The 23,400-nt window shown below is 47.4% G+C and overlaps 1 protein-coding gene across 1 annotated transcript in view; it reads right to left on the reverse strand.

The window, feature by feature from the left end:
• The window catches only part of CLSTN2 (calsyntenin 2), a 635,260-nt gene extending 611,879 nt beyond the window's left edge, over positions 1 to 23,381 (reverse strand). Inside the window, exon 1 of the mRNA XM_054700777.1 lies at positions 23,095 to 23,381. Coding sequence (XP_054556752.1) covers positions 23,095 to 23,197 — 103 coding nt within the window. The 5' untranslated portion in view covers positions 23,198 to 23,381. The remainder of the gene's footprint in view (positions 1 to 23,094) is intronic.
• Positions 23,382 to 23,400: the final 19 nt, after the last annotated feature.

Raw genomic sequence — 23,400 nt, forward strand, 5'->3', positions numbered from 1 at the left:
CATCCCCCCGCAGCTCTGGACTACACTCCAGTTCTTCTACTAAATAAATAATTTTTTTTCTAGAAAAAAGTAGTTACTGAGGCGGAGGAAGACCTATTGGGCAGCACAAAGATAAAGCAAGGAGCAAATGGGCATGTGGGATTCACCCCATCCTTCCTGAACAATTACTGGTGGTGGGACACATATATCATGTGGCAAATAAACTCCCCCAAGAATTGACCAGAATATTCTTTGTCTTCAAGGACAGCCCCACATCCCCAGACATCAAGGAGACATGACTATGAGACTAGGGCTCTAGTGACTGTACCTGTCCAGGTGCAATGAATCCAGACTGCAAATCAAGAAAAGCAGGCATTTGCTCTGCCAGCCTGCAGAGTGAGCACTGGCCCCAGGGTCTCCTTGTTGAAGGGGCTCGAGCAGCCTGGATGTCCTGGCCGAGCCCTGCATCTGCACAGCCTGGCTGCATCTCAGTGTGGATCAATACCAAACACCAGGGCCTTTACTGATGGGTTGGCAGCAACTTTCTCGCAGGCAGTAACTCAGCAGGAAAAAAGAATCAGAAAAACAAGCACAAGTGTTTGCCTTTCATGAATTTGACACGTGGGCTCAGTGGTGTTTCAGAGACTGGGTTTTTTCCGTGCTAGCCCAGTCCTCCAGTTCGGGGTCCTAGGGCCCAACATTACAAAGAGGGGCTGGGTTCTCCCAGAGCATAGAAGTCCACGGCAAGCAGGCTGGTCTCAGCTTGTGGTCAACGTGGTAAACGCTCTCTGCTGACTTTGGGCCCTTAGCTGACCTCATTTCCAACCTCTCCAGAACCTTCAGAGTCCCACAGATCCCAAGGCCACATCATTGAATCAATTCATTCCTTTGTTCACTTACCCAGTCAACAGTTAGTTACAAGGTGCTGGAAACGAGGGTGAATTAAGACATAAGGCCTGCTCCCTTACAGACCTCACTATCTGGTAAGCAAACCCAGTTTTTTTAATTAAAAAAAAAGTAAGTTTGCATGAATTCTATTTCAGGTATGTACAGGTTAGAATTGGGACACAAATGTGTGTGGAGAAAGGCAATCACAGTAAAGTCCCAGATGAGGTAAGTGTTGAAGAGACTTGGTCTTTTTCTGCCTGTGGAGTTCTGGGGTGGAGACTGAGGGTCCAGAGTTGGTGAGAGCAACTCAGGTCCTTCATTCAGGCAGAGGAAGTGGTACTGCCTGGAGGGTGAAAGAGCGGGTTCCTTCCCAGACCTATAAGCATCAGGTGTGGCCTAGAAGAGACTGAAGAGCTGGGTGGCCCAGGGCATGCAGGGCCCTGTTCATCGCCTCACCAGCCCTGACTCTTCATGCTCATTGAGTGCCTGTGACACTCTCCTGGCTTGAATCACCACTTAATATCTTAATCTATCAGCCTGTTAGCTTCCCCATAGAAACTCAGGTCTTCCTGAGGGCAGAGAATGGTCTTTCCAGGAGGAAGCCAGGCCAACGTTGGTCAAGGTATATTTAAAGAAAGCAATAATCAATTGCTTTTACACTACAATTTGCTGTTTACACTTAACAGCAAAAGTAAATTATGTGTTTTTTTTTTAATTAAGATTTTTAGATTTTCAGGGAATCCTATTACTAGTGAATGATAATCAGCATTGTACTCAGGTTTTTATCATGCAAATTCTGCATTTATCCAGCAGTTTTAACCTGTCAGAGCCCTTTACAATATTCTTCGGAGGGTTTTCTTTCTGTTAGCTTGGTGGTTATTGCTTTTAACCTGAAAAAAGAGAAGCCATTCAAATGGGACATCCCTTTAGTAGACCTTCTTTGTTTCAATTTCAAAACCAATACTTTTACAACAAACCTGAACAAAATATCCTTTGGAGATGGAATATAAGCAACAGTGCCTTTCTTGCTCTCAATCCCCCTGAACCCAACTGGTGCTGTGAACAAGACAATCATGATGTGGATACCCAAAAAGGACATGGGCCCTTCTGCCAAGCCCCATGTGTACAGGAGGAGGGAGAATAGAAGACACACTCCTACTCTCAGTGAATACAGAATGGAGTCAGGTAAATGGCTGCACAACAAGCAATATGTCACCAAGTGGAAGGCTGCATACTGCAGCGACATTAAGAGATCTGGCTTCCTATCTCTACTAAAGTAACATTTCTGGACTTGCTAAAGCTCTGAGACTCAGTTTCTTCAACTATAAAATGGTGAGTGTAGTGGCAGGAATGACACAGGGCAGGATCTCTATGATTCGAGCAGACGGGGTAAAGAAGGAGTCCTAGAGAGTCCCGGAGCCCTCAGTGGCTTTTGCAGGCTTTTATTGGGATTTACCAGGTACATGGCTGGCAGGAGTGCCAGGGGGCCGGGAGGCTGGCAGGCCTCCCAGCCCCCAGCAAGTCTTCACTCTTTCTGGGCTCTCTGGCGTTCTCTGGTGGTCTCTGCTTCTCTTTCGCTCGGCTGGTAGTTCTGCTCTATGCTTCTCTGCTGCCACTGGCATCCCCGTGACGCCGCCCTTATAAGCCCAGCCTCTCAGCACAGGTGTATCCACTTACGCGTGACCACACCCTACTCCAGGTGCCCACCATCAGGCATGCATTCAGGACAGCAAGAATCCATCATCAATCCTAATGGCGGGCGGGCAGAAAAGCCTGATACTTCTTTATCTTACCCTACAGGGAGTTAGAAGATCCATTTCCTAGACCCCCATAGCTGATGCCTATGAAGTATCTAGAACAGACATAACTGTCATCAGCATCCTACCATGCCATGCAATCACCCTACCTCCCTCCAGTCACCCCTCCACCATCCTACAGTGGTCTCTCCTCCAGAGTGCCCATCAGGCATGCTGGCTCCCTCAGAGAGTGCTAGAGCATCTGCTGCCCAAGACATGAGTGGGCTCTGTCCTTTCTCTCTTGGGGCATGGGAGAGTAGAGACCACTTTAGCGAAGGCCAAAGTCAGAGACAAATAAACTCATGGAGAAAGTGCAAGTTTTCACGAGAGAAACACCTTGGAGAGGGATCCAGCTTCTAGGAGGGAGATCCGGCTGAATCCACCAGAGGCTACACAGCTGCCATGTTGTGTGCAGGAGCCCAGAGCCACCAGGCAAAAGGTCTGCCCATGCTGATGTCACATGCAGTGAGGAAGCCACTGGCAGGCTCTGGCCAGGAGCCCCATCTGAGCCCAATGCTGGAACTATCTTAGCTCAGCCGCCAGAACTGTGAGTGAAGAGCCCTTGTGATGATCCCAGCAAACCCACAGTCAGTCAAGGTCATAGATGCAATGGAGCAGAGATAAACTAACTTTCCTTCCCCATTATATTCCTGATCTATGAACATGATGAAATAGTGGCTTTACATCACTAAGTTGTGAGGTAGTTTGTTAAATAGCAACAGAAAACCAGAATACTGGCTGGCCTCTATCAAGACTTTCATACCCTTGAGCCTTAACAATAGCATCTGGAGTTAGGATTTAATACACCCATCCTAAAGAGGAGAACTGACTCTCAGAGAATTTATGCAAGTTTTCCAAGATCCCACAGCTTCTCAGTGGCACAATCTGGAGCCATAATTTGTATACCATACCCAGATGATGCCATCAGTCAGCCACCCAGAATTAAGAGAACTTTTGAAATAAATCACATGTTATATGCAGTACCTGAAATGGCCTATTTACATGTGTTTTATATGCTGATGCCACTCACCTCTGAAATAAAGTCATTTGGCTGTCAAAAAAAAAAAAAAAAAAAAAACAAACTAAATCCCATGCACTTGAGCTGGGCCATGTGACTAAAGCTAAGCTGATGGACTAATTCACACCCAACTGCTCAGCTGACAATGGCTCAGTGCATTAAGTCTCTTAGAGAAAGGGTAGAATTTGTATCAATCAGAGCTTTCCATGCCCTACCTCACATAACTCAATGACCACAGTAATTCAGACCTGCGGGCATGCTGGGGTGGGTGTGTAGAGAAGAGATATTTTTCTGTTGGCTGTTGCACACCAACTACGGAAGCGCTGCAGTCAGAAAGGTAAGTGCTTTGCCAATTCTCTTATAGGTGCTCTGGGAAAATGCTGAAAGTAGATGCTCGAGAATCTGGCTATGATCAGAGGTGCCAGATGTTCCCCCAGACACATGGCTCATGTATGCTGCAAGCACTCAGCCTAATTCAACTCATTTCACCATGGGAGGGTAGCCCAGATCCTGGAGAAGGTGCAGAGGCATTGCCCTCAGGAAACTTCAAGAGTCCTGGGCTCAGAGTACGCAAGTCTTCACTACTACCAAGCTCAGTGCCCCAGCCCCAGAGCACTGTTAGTGAAGCAAGGCCTCCCAATGCCAAGTGGGTGCAGGAGCCGCACAGGAGTGCTCAGAGATCAGTGAAGGGAGACACCAGTCAGGGCAAGCAGAGTCTTTCCAGTGTCCCGCAAGACCTCAGAGCTGTCAAGCAATCCTAACTGAATGGGCCAAGGAATCCTGGTGCTCAGATCCTGAAATATCAGATGTACTTTGGGCAAGGCTGCAGAAGAGTTGTGAGTACTCTCTATCAAATACTTTCTCTTGCTCAACCCTCTCTTTGTTTGGATTCCCTCAGGAGCAGGCCCTGAAGGAGACAGGATTTGAGTTCAGGTAGTTTACTTGGGAGGTGACCTTAAGTAGGGGAATAGGGGAGTGGAGAGGTGACTCAGGAACAAAGAACAGAAGCAAGTTTCCACTATGAGCAAGTGGAACCCAGACCTCCTGGGGACCTCAGGGGGACTCTTTGTAGAGCCACAGAAGTTCTCCCACCTAAGGAAGTAGGGGTATTGACCTGATCTATCAACCCCTGCCAGTCATTGGTTATTAATTCCCTGGGATTCTGACTTGTCAGGTAGAGAAAGGTCTAGTGGTCAGACGAAACCCACAGTCAAAAGTTCACTAGTGCTGAAAGTTGGAGCTGAATGCAAGAAAATGGCAAGAGTGGGTGAACTGTGGGCAGCATATTGATGGCATCTAGTACGATCGCCCCCTATGGCCACATAGATGTCCTCCCTGCACACACTCTGTCTGGTCTCTCTCCAACCTGCATCTGATTGAGTCTGAGAACAGTGCACGCTAGAGAGGATGAGACCTGCCATAAGTCCCCAACAGAAGATAACAATCTTTCTGAGGAGGAGGCCCCTAATGCTAAGCCAAGTTCCACTGGACAGCTATTCCATTCTTGCAGTATAGTCGAATGGGGTACGAGCGGTTATGGGTAGATTAGAGAACCACTGCAGGCCTGGTTTTTGACCACCCTCTGGTTCAGAAAGGTCTGCCCTGAGCCTCCTGGGGTAAAAACCAAATGGTATTCTACAAGGTCATTTCACCCTAAGATTGTCTAAGTGCAACCCTTGACTTTAATTGCTGCCTAAGAATACCCTATCGGGAACTTGATACAATCCATTCTGGGAATTTTTAACTTGGGAAAGGAGATGACGTTGACATGGGAAGTGGAGAGTGGGAGCAGGTTAAGAAGATCTGAAATGTACCCTGTAATGCCAAAGAGATAATAGAACACCATATCCTAGACAGCTGTTTTATTCCCCCATATATCTGTTAGAAATAGTTTTGTTCTGGCTGCCAGAGGTATTTCACACAATCTAGGCTTTTTCTGCCAACATTTTACCTTTCCCAGGTGCAACCATTTCAGGATGTAAATTCCCCAAATTTTGAAAAAATTCCACTTTCAAAAACTCCCCAAGGAACCAATGTGCAAAGAAAAGAACCAAAGCAGGCTGGGAAAAGAAGGCATTTTAATAAGTTAAGTTGGAGGAGTGGGTGTGAGAATTGTCCCTCACATCCAGGCTCTTCTCTTTATTCCATTCAAGCTGGGGCTGCACAGGAGCTGCAGGGAAGCTGCTTTTAAATTCACAGCCCGTTGTCCATTATAATTGAAAATATGGGGACGCATAAGAGATGATGTTGATTTTAGAATCAGAATGTCAACCAGGTCTTCTCATTTCAGAAATACATACATCCCCGGTGCCCCGAAGTTACTGTTGGGCTGAAATTTTTATAAACTCAACTCCAAGTCAAATATTACAGAACTACCCAATGTCGCTGAACTACTTATTACGGGGATACACCATTCCCCATTAAATCAAAATATTAAAATGCATTTTCATCTCAAAGTTACTGAAACTCTCTTAGGCAATCCAGACTTTGTCTCATGTGACACATGGAGTTTGTGTGAAGGAAGGGGGAAAAGTAGACAGACATCTAGGAAATAAAAACAATAGAAAATAAAACCCTCATCCCTCTAAATGATCAATGAAAACACTAAGGAAGGATTGGCTTCTCCATCCAACAGAACAATGGTTATTTCTGAAACGTCAGTATTGACCATAATACATACTCTAAGCAGTTGGTTATAGACATCAAATGATGCCTTGTTTGCTCCCGCCCCCACCATGTTTAGTCCAGGGGCCCTTTCCCGATCGGTGACAAGTGCCTCAGGTACTCCAGTCCAATTCCACAGCTCCACATCACCTTTTGGTTAAACTCCATGCATTCATTTTTAAATTCCCATCCCCTATGTTGATTGCTGAATAGTATTCCATTGTGTACAGATAACACATTGTTTCTTGATCCAGTCATCTATTTTGGGGCAAAAGACAAACTCATGCCATTCGCAGCAACATGGATGGAGCTAGAAGAAATTATGCTCAGTGAAATAAGTCAGAGGATAAAGAAAACTATCGGATGGTTCAACAAAACAAAACAAAACCAGACAATTATAAACCAGAGACCAACTGCAGGCAGGAGGAGGAGGGATCAGAGGGAGGGAGGGAGGAGCACAGGGGACTGAGGTGATGGTGCACGGGTGCACTGGAAACTCTATGGGGACTACACCTGAGGGGGTGGGGGGAAGCAAACATTGTTTGAAAATGAACAGTGATGTAAAAAATATATAAATAAAAGAAATAATAAAATAATTCCCATTCCCTATCTGAACAAAGAATTCTACTTTCTCCCTCCCTGCAGTACCAAGGCATTACATGATGGAGGGGTCAAGTGTGATCTGCTTCTCCCACCCCCACACTCTTCTCTTTGTGGGGCAGAGAAGCAGGGGAGGGGCAGGACCAAGAGGGGTCTCCACACTTAATGAGGATAAGTAGTGGCCCTCTCTCTTCCATGAGTCTAAAGGATTGCTGTAAACTGCGGACTTTGGGGGGGTCTTCCAACATTCCCCACCGGAAAGCCTTATTCTTCAGATCTTTGTGTAAGATATGGCAACTTTTTTTTAGTTGCTCATCAGCAGATGGTATTTCCCACTTCTCCCCAAAAGCTCCTCAGAAATGTATGTTCCACAAGTTGTCTACTCTTTAAGGCCAGTTCAGCTTGCAGGAACCATCTCTGGCGCCTCTTAAAGCCAGGAACTTAAGAGTCAGTGAGCTAGTGGATGCCCCCAGCACTCCATCCAGAGTTCCAAAGTTCTCTCCCGCATAATGACATAGGAGTGGGTCAGCTAGATAGTCTTTGTTAGCTTTAAATCCTCAACTTTTCAGGAATATAACCATCCTAAGAATTGAAGCCGGAATGTACTCTGTCTTGTCAAAACTTCACCGGGAGAATCTCACCATTCCTAAAAGTCACATCCCCCCAGTACTGCCCAAGATATTTGAATTGTCACTACAACACAGTTCAGATCCAGTTGCATTTTCAGCTGTGGAATTCGCAGTGTCTCATTCACTGTGTTCTTGTACTTGGGCCCAAGCACTGCATTTTATTTTATTACACATTATTTTCCTTTTTGTTCCTTTACATTCCAGTTAAGATATTACATTGATTTGTTAAATTATGTATATAAGCAGATAATAGTATCAGTAAATTTCATTTCAGGATAACAATGGAGGCACCATAAATATTTGTTGTAAAAAGGAATCATTGGTTCTGATAGGGTTGAAAACCAGTGATCAAGATGGATGATCTTTTCTGTTTATTTCCCTGTTATGCACCCTGAGACTTTAGTAAAACCCTGTTGGGACCAAGTTCCAGTCTTGCTATCTAAAGGGAAATGTTTCCACTTAAGCCAGATTTCTAGGAAGTGGGTCCTGTCCGGGCCACTGCCCCAGCCCAAGAAGGAGTGGCAGCATGGAGACCCCGTGGTTCCCCAGGCAAAGGAGGAGTCCAGGGTCAGCGTCAGGGCTGTTAGCCACTTTCACCACACCCCTCTCTATAGCCCACAGCTCCAGGAATGTTTCTAGAAGACTCCCCAACATCAGCTTCAGAAACTCTGGACTTGCATTTGATGGGGAAAGTGGTGCTTCTGTGTGCCTAGTGTCAAAGCTATAATGCTCCTGACAGAACCAGTATATCCTTAGATCCAGAAGTAAATGTTTTGGCTTTGGAAACGATCCCACTGGCTCAATTTCTGTGGACTAAGTACAGAGCCTGGAAATCTCGGTACATTCAGAAATCAGCACCTCTTCTCATTCATCTGCTTCCCTAGCTATGGTGGCGGAAATCCATCGGCCTCATCACCTCACTCCACAGGCCCCATCCCACCTCTACAGAGCACAGTCATTTACTATTAAAAATCTCATCCTTGTCCTCTGCGCATGTACATCTGACGCCATAAATTTCAAATTGCTTTTAATGACCTGTTTGGAAAGCAAAGCATGCTTTATATGTGCAGGACTTCTGCAATCTGGGATTTAAGAGAATGCTGACCGAAGCAAGGAGGATCTATGGAGTGACATGGGACAGTATTGGGGACAGTGTTAGACCTACACCAATCAACGGTTATGGTGAAATTCTCACCAATGCAGTGACTAATGTTCTGCCAAAAGTGGGATACAAGGCTACAGACAAATGTCAGGTGGGGTGTGGGGGGAACAGAGCTCATGCTAAGGTATTTCACTGATAGGAAAGTTCATTTACATTACCTATCCCACAGGATATATGCTCTGGAAATGGCCCTCAGAGTCATCAGCCTTGGAGGTTCAAGTCCTGAGCCATCCAGCCTCCTATGCCCTAACCTGTCTCACACCCAGCAGGCCACCTACTTCCAACCTGGCTCCACTTCCCCATCCCTGAATGCACGAGGTTGTGCCAATAATGGCTAGAGCCCAGCCTGGGATACTGACCTTTACTAACCAAATCCTTCACTCTATTAGCCCTACCCTGTGTGCTTGTGCTGGGAGGATGGGCACTGGGGATCCAAGATGATAAAGGAAAAAGATGAATCAAAGAAAATTCCATCCCAGGCACCATCTCCCACTCATGGCAAAGAGCAGGGCTCTGGGGAATGCAGGTCATCACTCATCCATTGACTCTGTGCTCAATCCTAAGCTTCTGGGGATCCAGTAGTGAAGACATTATAGAACCTGACAAAGTTTAGTGAGGGCAGGAAGCTGGGCAACAAGAAGGGATCTGATCAGTGCCCCATGGAGACCTGCATGGGAACTGTGCTGGGTGCTGGGCTCTGCCCCAGAGCTCACCTGCTAGCCCAGGAACAGGCAGCACAAGCTAAGGGCCTTTTGAGAGAAGCCAAGGAATGTAATGAAGTGACATGGAGAAATTTTGAGCAAGGATTGTGTTTGGAAAATCCATCAAAAGTTTAGTACAACTGGATTAAAGATGGATTGGTCCGCCACTAGTGGGAGATATGCAATGGAGACAAGGAGAATCCAAATTACCAAACTATCTCTGAGTCACAAGACCCCTGCCATCCCCACCTGCCATCCCCTCTTCTGAGCAGTCTGAAGTAGAAGCACAAGAGTCAGGGGTATAATGCCTGCCGTTTGAAGCAAAGGCAAGAGAGAGAAAAGTGCCACTGAAAGACAATACAGAAGAACAGATGGAGAAGGCTCAGCCTTCAGACAGCTGAGGCAGGGATGAAGGTCCAGACCCTGCTCAGGAGAAGCCCACTCCTGCATTTAAGCAGACATAGTCAAGACAGAGAAGCAGGTGAAGCTTCCTGTTTAAACGAGGGGGGTGCTGGCTGGATGCCTGCCTCCAGGTGGCGCTCCTGTGACTGGGTCTGAGCGCCACCAGGCTGCACACCTGAGGATCCTGTACCACAGCGAACAGCGATGTCCTCCTTTATCTCTGGGGCTGCCTCCGGTGCTCTGGTGGGTTGTTTAGGGATTGGCACCCAAAAGAGAGGTTGCCTTGGTCCTGGAGAGAGAAGACATCAAAGCACACATCTTCACCACACAAAGCTGCTACCCCAAACACCAGGTTGTCTCATGCCAGGACCAAGGCTGAAGAGACACTCAGGCTCCACTGTGGCCATCAGCATGGGCAGAAGCCCAGTCTCCTGAGGATCTGTAGCCAGCCACTGCCAGCTTTTAGGTGACAAAAGCTGTGCCTCCTAGACTCATCCACACAAGTTGGGCACAGGAACTAATATCATTCTAATATGGTCTGAGCTCTATGACAGAGACCCAGCTGCCTTCATGCCCCCCATGCACTCCAGACAGGCTGTCATGCTGTCTAAAATGTCGCCCTTGTGCGACCACTTAACCTCCTTCTCTTCTTAATGCAAACGTTGCCAAATGAGTTCACGCCTCATGTCCCATCACTTTAGGAAAGTCAGAAATGGCTCCTCTCTGACACGTTGACATACTAGAGCATTTAGTCACCAGTGTCTTAGAGATTGGGGACCAAGGTGGTGGAACCTCTAAGTGGCCCAGACAGGAGCTCATTTGTTTGGAAGTATGCACCGGGTGAATCATTTTGAAGCCAAGGTGTCTTCAATGAGAGTGGGTGGTTGGTCCTTAGCAATAGAAGTAATCAAGGTTTCCAAAGACAGTTTTTCTCACATTTCCCAGTGGATTGAGAAAGTATGTATTATGAGACTAGGATGATGATGATTCTCATTATTGGTAGTATTTTAAGGGGAGGTTTGTAGGGAGCAGCCAAACTCCTCTTCCCAAAGGAGTTCTTGAAACCACCAAGGATATCAAGAGAGAAAAACTGATGAGGAGGGGGCAGGAAGAGATAGCTCAGGATGGGCGGATATTGGTATGAGAGGGGTGCTGAAGGCTGACACAATTCTGTGGGTCCTCTCCACCCTTCACCCCTACCCATGGTCTCTGGGACAAAGCAGTGGGATATGTCTGGAAGCAAAACTCCAGGAAGCTGCAGCTTCAAGCAGAGGTTCTGAGCTGGTCTGTGACTTGAGTTCCTCTACATAGATTAGCTGCAATTTAACTCCTAGTAGGTTAGGGTGGAGGGGAGGCAGGGAGCTGTTCAAAAGGGAAAACGATGCAAATGCAATAAAAATGCTTTATTCATGAAAGCTAATTAAAAGAAGAAGAAATCACTAAAATGTCTTAAATATAATTTTAAAATTAATAATCCAGCAAGATACAACCATCTTGTTATTTCTGATGATGGTGTAATAAAGCTGAAATAATTAGTTTTCCTTTGGGGAAAAATACCAATAAAAAAGAAAGCTAGGTCTTGAATGCAAAATTCTTTTTAACTCCAATTATAACAGATTTCAGCTTCCTTCCCTGTTCCAAATGACCACTGCTCCTCCCAAAAACAAACAAAAACACCACCAAAATAGAAGCAAGAAGGGAGAGAGGGAGGGAGGATGGGAGGAGGGAAGGAGAGAGGCAGGGAAGCATCCCTTACAATCCCATGGACTGCAAAGTCAATACTTTCTCTCATTCCCCCGCATTTCTGCGAGTTTCCTGAATGATGGCTGGTCTTTCAATTCTTGGCTGTAAGTCCTGATTCTTAATCTCTCCAAAACAAGGTCTGGAGGGGAGAAGCAGGGGCAATTTGCAGCACAGAGAGTGTGCCAAGAAGTGTTGGCAGAGCATGATAAACTGAGATTCTAGGACTGTGTGGGCTTCAAGTGTCTTTGCACGTTGGCTTGGAGTACCAGAGTCAGTGATTTTCTAACTCCAGAGGCAAGAAGAAATCTGCAAAGTTGTTCTCCCACGCTGCTTTCATGGGTAACCATTAATGATTCATTCCTTTGGATTAGCACTCCCCATGGTAGCTTCAGAACCACTAGCTACAGGGCAGGCTGGAATTCGAGGCACACTCCTTTTCAAAGGGACCTGGTTTGTGAGATACAGTGAAAAGCTGCCCTAGGAGAGTATTTGTGGGTTTGAGAACTTGAAGGAAAAGAGTGAGAAAAAAAAATATTTGGAACCTTAAACCACCAAACACACATCCAATCAATTGCTTACAGTCTCCTTCTCTGAGTCTGAGTAAGTTTTTATAGTGCAAGTCCCCCACCCCTTTCCTCTCACTCTGTGCCTCTCCCTGGGAGAACTGGAGCAATGACTGTGAGTTCTACATATAGACATGGCCCCCAAAGGAGATGGGGCACTCATCTGTTTGGTGACAAACTACTGCAGAAGACCCAGATCCTCACCCAGGAAATGGTCCTTGAGAAACACTGCTAGACAGAAAGTGAATCTTTCCTCTCCTGGGTCTTCACTCTCCACCCCCGCAGGTAATGGAACAGAGGCAGTGCTCCTTACCCACACAGCCCTGAAGACAGACCCCATTCCCACCTCCCTGTTGCTTCTTGTTCCTTCCCCTAAAAGCATCCCAAGGCCTGTTCACCAGCCAGTCCTGCGTCTACAAAGTCAAGGGCAGAGGGACAAATGGGAGCAGTAACTGACTCAAGGGATGATGACCCTCTGGGACACAAGGTCTAGTTACCCACACCCATTTGGGGTTGCCGCAGTTTGAACCCAGAGTTTCTGGGTGCCTTTGATGAAATAACACAGAAGTTTTTTCAGAGCATTTGGCCTCAGCATCAGGCAGAAGCATCTCTGGCCTCAAATATGGAGTGACATGCTAAGTGTTTCCTGGTAGCAGGAGAGAGCAAACCCGGATACCTACCCATGTGCTCACGCTACGTAAGTCCAGGATAAACTGTACCGCAGCCGACGAAATCATAAATAATGCATCCTAAAATCAGAATTTCAATATTTTTTGAAGGGTTTTCATTTCTCCTCCCTTCCAACTTTGATATATGTACTTACTTAACAAGGGTCTGGGGAGGGTTAATTGAATTAATATATGTAAAGTGCTTTGAGTTTGAAAAGAATACGCAATATAAATGGAAGTGTCACTAAAAAGGTTAATCTAATTTACATCTAACACTTTCAGTTCATGGTGTTAATGAACTATATCCTTTTAGAGAGTGATTAATTTATAGAAATGTGATTATTTTTCCTAATCCTATCTATGGGTCAGTTTCTCCTGTTACTATATCTAACTTTATAGGAGAATTCAGCATTTTATAAATTAAAATAATAAATCAAATACCTCTGTAATGGTTATATTTCATTAATTATAAGGAGGCATGCATTAGATTAACATTTATCTGTTTTAATTAATTTGCTGCAATGCAGTTATCCATGCAAATTGGAAAACGACACATCAACTTGACATAATATCAACAGTTTTGACTGGTTCTTCCTGGAAAATTTATGGGCCAGCAACTGCTGCATTGGTGTGTAACCATGGTGACCACGAGCTGTGACATATGCAGACTGTACATCAAAGAATCGGGAAGGCACTTACTGTGAAACTCAAACTTCTCCTGAACATATAATTAACGAAATTGGTAACAGTATGGGGAGAGAAAGATGGACAGTTTTGTTTGGGGGGTTTGAATCCAAAAATGACAAAATAAATGTCCAAAATCTCATCACCTTTTTTAGGCACTTTAACCTTTCCAAGGGTGCTCAGAGCCACATCCATGTGGACACCCGGAACTTCCTCCAGGCAGACGGGAGAGGCCTTGTGTCCTGTACACGAAGCAGACCCCGAAGGGACTGAGTGGCCTGCCCTGAGCTTCACACCAGTCAGCATAACCAGGTCACGTGACTTGGAAGTTATGATCTTTCCTTTCATATCAGGCTTGTTTGTAGACTGCAGATTTGTCTGACTGCATAATAGTCAGACCTCATGGAAACGCAAAGTAGCTGAAGTCACAAAAATGACATTTTTTTGTTTAAATGGCAATTTTCACATGACAATTTGATACGGGGGATTCCCTAGGAATAAGTCCATTTCAGCCTGTTAAACATTTGTAAAGGCAATGAAAACGGCATCTGCAGCCTTTTGGAATATGCTATTTGAAATATGCAAAGTGAGAATGTGCAACGGCAGCTACTGGACCCAACTTTCTCAACATCGTGGCGGGATTTTCATTCTGCTGACTTTTCTGCAGAACTGTTTGCAACCTTTACACAGTGCATGCTGTCATTGGTTCGGATGTATAGTCATTTGGCAGGGAGAGGCCTGAGGAGCATTCCCACCAGTGAGGCAGGCAGAAAGCGGCACCGCCCCGCACTCTGGGAGTCCCTGGCTTTGGTCACACAACATTGACCAGAAAGAGTCACCCTTCAAAGGCTCAAAGCCTGCCAGGGAAGACAGGAAGGCCAGCAGCAGTTTGACAGCTTATTGTGGTGGTAAAATACACAGGAACAATGCCCTTACCTGGAGCAACCTTGCAACTCACACAGAGAGCAAGGAACATGCCTTGGGGAGCTGTCAGTCCAGTGGAGCCCTTCTCACCCTAGGCTGTTCATCAGACATACTAGAGCTTTAAATGAAATCCCAGCCTGGAGCATTTTAAATGAAATACCGAGTCTCTGGGTCCGGGAATTAGAATTATTTTAAAACTTTCTCAAGTGATTCCAGGGTTTCTCAAGCAGGCAGGCTTGATAGCACCAGGACAATGAAGAAGAGTAAACTCTGAAACTAGAATTTATGGAATCAAATCCCAGCTCTGCTTTACTGAGTGAACTGGATGAGTAGCTAAACCTTCCAGGTGTCCATTTTCTGACCTGTAAAATAGGGATAATAAGATAACACACCTGGTTGAGTGGCTGGAGGGCTGAGTGACCATTAATATCTATAAAGCACTCAGAACAGTGCCTGGGACAAAACAAGCACTTGACAGAAGACAGTGTTCCCTGCTGGAAATTGCTGTAAGTTCACTGAGAAGAGAGGAGGCCAGATAAGAAATAAGAATAAAAACCTCAAAAGACATTTATGAGAGACTGCAGAGTTTGGGTCTAGTTTGAGAGGCCTGGGGATTGTCAGGTGCAGGGGGATAGAGCTCCTTGTTCTGAGCTGACCCTGGGAAGCATCTTAGCTTCAGAGGAGAGGGAGGTTGCCAATGTGCAGGCAGAAGTTCTCCATAGACACCTCCTGCCCTCATCTGTGCTCTGTAAATGCCTGAGCTTCTGAAGGGGTCGTAGTCAGGTCACACACATCCTAAAACTGAGAGGCATTTGTTTCATGAGCATGGACCTGAGTGACCGACCCACTACCTCTCCTGTCCCAACTAATACCCCCCGGGCAGTGGCTATGGAACGTGACCTGAGAGCTGGACTCCAAGCCTGGGGCCCCTGGTGGTGGCAAAGATGCTGGTGCCTGTGCAAGTAGAGAGGGTGGGACATCAAGAGGCCATGCGATTTGGACAGTGGGTTTCACAAGTGGTAAGTTGTGAAAGACCAGAAGAAAGTTAAGGTATTTCCAAAAAGTTAAGCTATTCTCAAAAGCCGGGGACCCTAACAGACCCTAGGCTGGATGGAAGTCGTGAGACCATGATGGAATTTCACATAGGCCTGGAGGGGCCGGGCTTCAGGCTCCATCCAGACAGCAGTATGATGGATGCAGTGAGAGGAGGTCAGAATTATGCTGCATAAGGCAGTAAAAATGGGCATGGAGATAGTTCTAGATCTTTTGGAGTATATACCTGATGAAGGATGGAGTAAAGGAAAGAGAAGCATGCTGGAGGAGTTCTGGGACTCTGACTTGGGTAAATTGTAGGTGGTGTGACTTTTCCCCAAACAGGTAACACAGAGGAAGTAACAGATTCTTGGAGGGAAGATGAGAGGTTGGGTTGGTATACATGGGGCTGGCAGTACCCCAGGACATCCCAGAGAGGGCAGACATTGAGTGAGCCTCTAAAAGAGAGCCCAAGTGAACCAGGAGAAGAAACAGATGGTCCTGGGAAGACTGATACAGGCAGAGAGCTCTGGACTAGAGACAAACAAGGTCTAGGAAGGCACTGCAGACTAGTGCTTGTCCTAAGGATTAGAAATCTGTGAGAATTGGGAGAACTGAGCTTCAGGTTAGTGTCCCCGTCATCACTGTGCTTCCTGGTGCTGAATTATAGCCAACTGGCAACGTCATACCCCTTGGTCTAACTCCTGGCTCTGCTGCTGCGTACCTGTTGGTATTCATTTACCAACCTGTAAATGGGTATTTGTGAAACACCAACTGCCATATATAAAATCCTTCTAGGACATTGGAAGAAAGAGCAGCCCTGGGAGCAGTCAAGGACCTCCTAGTCCGTCCAGACCATCTCCTCCACCCTTGCCACAGCTGCCTTCCAGCACACTCTCCTCATTTCCTCAGTGTCCAGCCTTCAAGTAAACCTACCTCAGTTGAAAGTATCTGTGGTAAACTTTATGAACCCTGCCTGCTCAAAGAAGGAGTCAGAAGGGCATAATATTTAACTCAAGTGAACAACAGCTGTCTTTATGGTGCAAGAGACTCCTCCACACACATCTTTGGAACCACACAATGCAGACACTGCCCTCCCTCTGGAGTCATGCAGGACAGGAGGTGAGAAAGGCTTTGGGCTGCATGGATAAGAAGAGAGAGGCCAGGCTCACTTGTGATGGAGACCTGAGGCAGAGAGTGAGACTTCCAGAGAAACTGACTCAGCAATTTTGTAGTGAAGCCAGATGTCCTCACCTCATGAGGATGTGGCTTTCTGCTTGGCAGAGCTCCTCTGGCCTCCCTCAGACTCTTCCTAAAGCCAGCATCACCTCGCTCTGCTGGTGGGCCAATGTGATGTGGGATTCCATGTCTCCCAGTGTTATGGGTTCAAACCTCACTTTCACCATCCCCAAGCTGTGAGAACTTAGACGTCTAAGTCACATCACTTCTCTAGACCTTGATTTCTTCCTCTTCATAGATGGGGTAGGCACTCTACCTGCCTCATAGATTGGGGTCAGGATGAAACCAATGGACACATATGTAAACAGTGCTGGCACTTAGTATGCACTCAATTTTATTAGGTCTATAATCACTCTTTTATTGGGTCTACAATCTGTACCCCAAAAATATTTGGTGGACATTGACTTTCCTCCTCCTGCCTGTATACCAATCACAGGCATTCTCACCACCTGCCCACCCTTTCTATCTGCTTACCCAAAACCTCACTCATCAAGGACTTCTTGTTTTCTCCATGAGTCTTTCCTGAGTTTTCCTAACCTGGCCAACTTCTTCCTTTCCTACAAGATCGTGTGTGGTCTGTAATGCACAGTCTATTTGTTTCTATAGCTACCAAGTTCCCCAATAATGCACGCCATGTATGATGTTTGCCCTAGAGAGAGCACAAGGTCTTTGCTATATGCAACGTTATCCTTTTTTTTTTTTTTCCCATTGCCCTTACAAAAAAAAAAAAGGAGGGAAAGCCATCAGCTAAGAAGATGAGGAACAGGGCATATCTGGATTGGTCTAAATCTGCCCCAGACATCCTCCTCTGAACATGACCCCCTGCCTGTACCCTGTTTCTCCCTCAAAGCTTACAATGTGAGTGTTACACACTCAGTGTTATTTGCATTCCCCAAAAATTCACATGTGGAAACCTTATCCCCAGTAAGGAACCTTGAGACGAGATGGGGAATAGGTGAGGTCATGAGGGAGGAGCCCTGGTGGATAGGAGTAAAGGCTCAGAGGAGTGAGGAGGGAGCCTGCTTCTGCCCTCTGCTCCCTGGCTGTGAGGCTGCACAGAGGCGGCTGCAGTCTGCAACCGGAAGTTGCCCTTACAAGAACCTGACCCTGATCTCAGGTCCAGCCTCCAGAACTGTGAGAAATAAATGCGTGTGGTTTACGGGCCACCCACTCTACAGAGCTCTGTTACAGCAGCCCCAGCTGACCATTTGCAGCAATCAGAGCCAGTGTCTTTGGCTCAGCACCCATAGTCAATCCTGTCAGCATTGTCCTGGAGCCCACTTCTCATGGAGCCTTCCCACAGGGTGCAGGCAGTGATGGGCCCGATTACAGATAATACTCTGTCTCGAGCTGTCATTAGTGACCATGCTTCAGCTGTCCCTTCCCTGTAAACATGCCCAATCACAGAGGTTGCCAATGTCTAAAGCAAAACGATGCTCTCTGCTTCCTGGGGGAGCAGGACTGGGAGGGAAGCACAACTGGGCAGGGACCCCTCCGTACAGCCAACTTCACACCACAGAAGCTCCTCCTCCGCACACGAGAACCCCACACATCTGTTGTCAACAGTAGGAGACAGGACATAGCACACATAGCACACCAAGAGGCCTTGCTCTGGCCTGGCCCTGCATTAAGTGCAGGGCTTTGGAGGTGAACAAGATGGGTCCTGACTTCGAAGACATTCAGATATTCTCACAATTTAAGCCGAATGTGAGAGTGTGTGCATGTGCAGCTGTATTTACACATTTTCACAAATACACACATATACAAAAAGACTGAGACAAAAAGAGACACACAGAGAGGGCAGTTTGAGCTGAAAGAAGATATGAATAATGCCATCAATTGCCAAGCAATCAAAAAGAAAATTTCACCATATCTCAGACACTCAAACCTAGTGTTTCGGTGATCAGTAATTAGTCACTGTATATTTGTGCTGCTTACCTGTTATCACCTAGGCTAAGTTCTTTCTAAGCTCTGCCCTGGCAAAAACAAACAAACAAACAAACAAACAAAACACCTGCAAGGTAGACTTTGGATCCCCATTTTATAGGTATGGAAACTGAGGCTCAAAATGCTTAACTGCTTCATCCAAGATTAGGGAGCTAAGAAGCAGTAAGGTCAGGATGAGAACCCAGGTTTCTCTGACTGCCAAGTTCCAATGTTACTTCATGGAAGAAAAAACACCCAGAACTGCACCAAAATTGCAAACAGGTAGATTCACTAAGCTAGTCACTACTGACAACTCAATTCACAGCCAGAGGGAGGCAGAGGGTGGTGCTGGAAATGCAAGAAGAGTAAGGTGCAGTGGCTTCCATATGCCTCCAGAGCCTTGCTGGAACACCCCATAGGAGCAGAGGCACAGAGGGAGGGCCATAGTCTTCTGGGGGCACCAGCTGAGGGGTGGGGGGGCAGTTAGGGAAGGTTCTAGAGGAGGCCATATGGAAGCCAGGCTGTGTCTTGAACAGCAATAGGAGTTGGGCTAAGGGAGGTGACATTCTAACCGCTAGTCCAGAGGGCCCAGGGCGGGAATGAGCACATCCTGCTCCAGGAGCCACAGGTGACCTGGGATGCCAGTTGGCCAGGCTATACCCTTTAATTAGGATATTTTAGGATATTTCACCATAAATAATCTATATCATCTTTGTCCCTGCAGGGAGTTCTGCAATATACAATCTGGAATACGCAAGGATGGTTTTTGAATCTGCAGGAAGGAGGACCAGGCCGCTGCTTTAAGTGAGAATACTGGTTTCCTCAAATGAAAGAAAGCAAGGCCCATTTCCTGCACCTCAGCAAAAGGGCCCCTTTACAATAACACCTTGGACTTTCTTACCACTGTGAGCAGGACCAAGGGCCTGCGGATCTCAGAGATACAAACTGCCCTGCTTCCCAAGGGTCACTAGGTATGCTTTTCATACCAAAGGGAACAGTCTCGGGACCCTAGGCTGGGGCACCCTTGTCATTCTCACCCCTGTACCACATGCTCTAGTTGGTGGTCTTGGCAAGTCATCTACCCTCTCTCAGACTTAGATTGTTAGTCCTTGAAATGGGCTAACACCTACTGCGTGGGCTGCAAAATATAAAGACAGCACAGGGAAAGAGAATAGCACAGAACACACTATCTACTAAGAAGGGGCTCTATAAACTGCAAAGACTAAAAGTCTACTATTACTCTTCTAATTCTGCTCACTTTTCACCCCTCCTTTTACCAAATGTTGCTTTGGCAAGTCCACTTTCTACCACCATCTCCCTTGCCTATGTCCCCATCACATATTACTGTACTAGGGACAAATTCTCTCTGCTGTCATTTGCTTAAAATTTCTACATAAAAATCGTGTCTCTCCAATTACATCAAAGCTCTCAGAGAAAGGTAGGGGTGAGGTGGGAATGAGGGGTAGTCTATCTGCTCAGAATCCTCCAGAGCACTAAGCCAGACTCAAGCACATGGTAGGCCCTATGGTAACTAAGGGTTTAGACTCAAGAATATGCCAGGATTCTATATGAACTATGCTTGGATGTTGAGAACGGTAAAGGGACTGTGTTCCAGGTCCTGACACAGCTTTAAATTTAGCATAAACCTTAGTGTGTTTGTCCAGACTGCATCGTCTTCTTCACCCTGGACAAGTTGTGTCATTGCTCTGTCCCTGGGGCGCCCTGGGTCCCCAATGTCTCCTAAGCTTTGCTGGTAAAACACAGGCAGAGATCTGCTATTTGTCTCCTCTGACAAATAGCCAAGCTGTAGGAGGGCAGAGGAAGTGGTGGTAATAATTGCCTGACTACTATATTATTTCCAAAATCAGGACTATGTTTGCACTGATAGTACAGTGATTCTGTGAAAACTCCTAACAGTTGTCAGGGATTAGCTGCTCGATTCCCTACAGCAAGAAGCAAGGAGCGCAAAGGCAGGACAAGCTGTGCACCACAGACATGACATCTTACACAGCCCCGAAGCTGAGAGGGCATGCTTCCAGACAGATGTCCAGAGGGTACATTCAGCTCTGCCAGGCAGCTTGATGCCACACTCCCACTCTCCTATGCACGAATACAGAATTGTATGGGATAAGAAAGCTATTTTCTTTTCAATCTCCTTCACATGTCTGACTTTTCTCTTTTTTAGTGGTAGGAAAAATCCTATGAACCTTTCAGAATGGCAACATCAGTGGCAGGGTGCATTAAACATGAAGCATCGCTTTATTATCTCAAATGTTCTTCAGAGACTATATGAAATTTTGAAATGTAAAATGCAAGTGCATTGTAATAAGGAAAGCCAGACCTGTAAATACCAACCAAAGTGTCATAATAAATGTCTCTGTTTTGATCAAATATTACACATTTGTCTTTTTTAACGCAGCTAACAGCGCCCTCTGCAGCCCCCTAGTGGTTGGAAAGAGAAAGGAAAAAAAGGGGCATGGAGACAGAATGGCTAATCAACTTTTTACACTGCAAAAACAAATTGGCTTGTTTTCACCATGAAATGAATATGTTCTAAGTGGGGAAGATGAAAAGTGTTGGTCTAAATGTGCATAATTACTCACAGGAGCGAGCTTCACTGAAATTCTATATTCCCCCCTATCCTTTTCATCTTTCTGACCTCCGCAAATCTTCCCATGTGGACTGAGAACTTAGCAATACTACAAAAATACTCCAGGCCCTCGTCTCAAACAAGTTTTTCCCCTTTCCTTACTTGCTGTGAGCTATTCTGTTTGTAGACACCTGCTTATAAACATACCATTTGCACTGCTACAGAGATGGAAATTTCCAAAGCTGCGTAATTTCTTGTTTTAACAAAGAAATTGAGGAAGGAGGGCAAAAGATTTGGAATATCATTATTTTTTATTCTTATTTGCACAAAAAAAAAAAACCCAAAAAGCAAAACAGTGTCTTGGAATGATCCCTTTATATCAGTGAATTTTTATCATACTATGTTTGAGATAGTTTCTTAAAGATTTTTATCTAGCCCCCCCCCCAAAAAAAAAATAAAAAACCTGCCTCTCAAGAATGCACCAGGAGAAAAAAACATTGCTGAAATAGGACGTCTGCTTATAAAATAGTTTCAAAGTCATGTCGCTAAAAAATTCAAAGATTACAGAGTAAGCAGAAACTCCTATTCTCGAATTTATCTCTCAAGTTCCGGGAGAGACATTCCCACAGTGACGGCAAACTGGGGGTCCCTCAGTCTCCCCACCCTCACGCTCCAAAAGTAATTAAACCTGATGGACACTCCCCTTCCTGAGAAACTGGTGCGCTATAGTATAAACTCAGCTGGCAAATTAGCTACCCTCCGAAACCTAAAGGGAGAAGAAGAGCCTCTCTGCCTGCAGGGTCAAGCCCCTCCGCCCTCTGACGACTGCGAGTCAGACAAGGTTCCAGGAACCAACTTGCCCCTCCAGGTTACCCGGCGGATTAGACTACAGCCCCCAACCAAGCGCACGCCCTTGTCAACAGCGCAGAGAATCAACAAGTTATCACCGAACTGGGCGCTCCAGCCCAGACCTGCCACCGTCTTCCCAGAGCCCACCGCCACCCCCACGCTACCCCCAGCTCTGCTCCACGCCTGCCTCTCCCCCTCGTCCAGCGGGCCCGCGACCTTCCATTTCAGGCCCGCCCTCCGGCGCCCCCTCCCCAGCTCTCCTCCCGGCGCTCGCAGACAGCTCCCAAAGTAAGCGACTCGCCAGCGCAGTTCCCCCCCGACTGCGCCAGGCGTTCGCTCGGAGGCAGCTTCCTTCCGGGCGGTAGGAGTGGAGAGGTCACGACCTCCAACCCAAGGAACGGGCCGGGGGGCGGGGGGGGGGGCGGGGTACCAGGTTGGGCACCTCTGCCCGCCGGCGCGGAGTCGGAGAGGCCAGGGCGAGCGTCACATCCCGCACCTCTCCTGGACTCAGCGGCCCACCGAGAGGACGCGCGTTCCCAGGAGAGCTGGAGTCACCCTGGGGAGCCTGAGGCGAGCCAGGGGGCCTTCCCTGGAGCCTGCAAGTTTGCACCCCCTCCCTGGCTGGAAGAGAGCTCCGCACCCTCCTTTGCAGGCACTACCGCCGATCCCTCCCCCTGGCAGAAGCAGACAACTGCCTCTGCTCCCGCGCCAGCGCCCTGCTCTGGCCATAGCCGGGCCAGAACCAGCGAATCACCCACTACACCCCCACCCCAGCAGAGACAACCCCTAAAGTTGTCCCGACTCCCCAGGGTCCTCGAGCCCTGCTCCACACACAGGAACTGGGCTACGTCTGCGGGTGGAAGCTCGCTGGTCTAAGGCGCAGGGCGCTTACTTCGGGGATCCGGGCGCACAGATGCCGGAGAAGCTGCGGCAAGGGAGGGCGTGCAAACCGCGCGTGAGCCGCGTTCCCACCAACTGCACCCTCCAGCCTGCCCGGCCTCCCTTCTCGGAAAAGAGGAAACTTCCCCAGCACCCACCTTTTGCCGCGAGGAGGCGGCGCCGCCGGCTGCCCCCGCCGTCGCCGCTCCCCACGCCCAGCGCCAGCAGGAGCGGCACCCAGCACAGCCTCCGAGGCAGCATCCTCGCCGCCGCCGCCGCCAGCGAGCTGCCACAGCCGCCCGCGGTCCGCACCGGCTCTGCCTCCCGGTTCCTGCCGCGCCACGGGCCGCCTCGCCTCGCCCGCCGGGTGCGCTCCCTGCGCCGCCGCGCCCGACCTCCGGCACCCGCCGCCGCGCCGCTCGCTCGCTCGCCGGCAGCAGCAGCGCTCACTGGCGCGGACCCGG

The sequence above is a fragment of the Talpa occidentalis genome, unplaced genomic scaffold, assembly GCF_014898055.3.
Source record: "Talpa occidentalis isolate TD23 unplaced genomic scaffold, MPIMG_talOcc4v2.1 talOcc4.4, whole genome shotgun sequence".
NCBI lineage: Eukaryota > Metazoa > Chordata > Mammalia > Eulipotyphla > Talpidae > Talpa > Talpa occidentalis.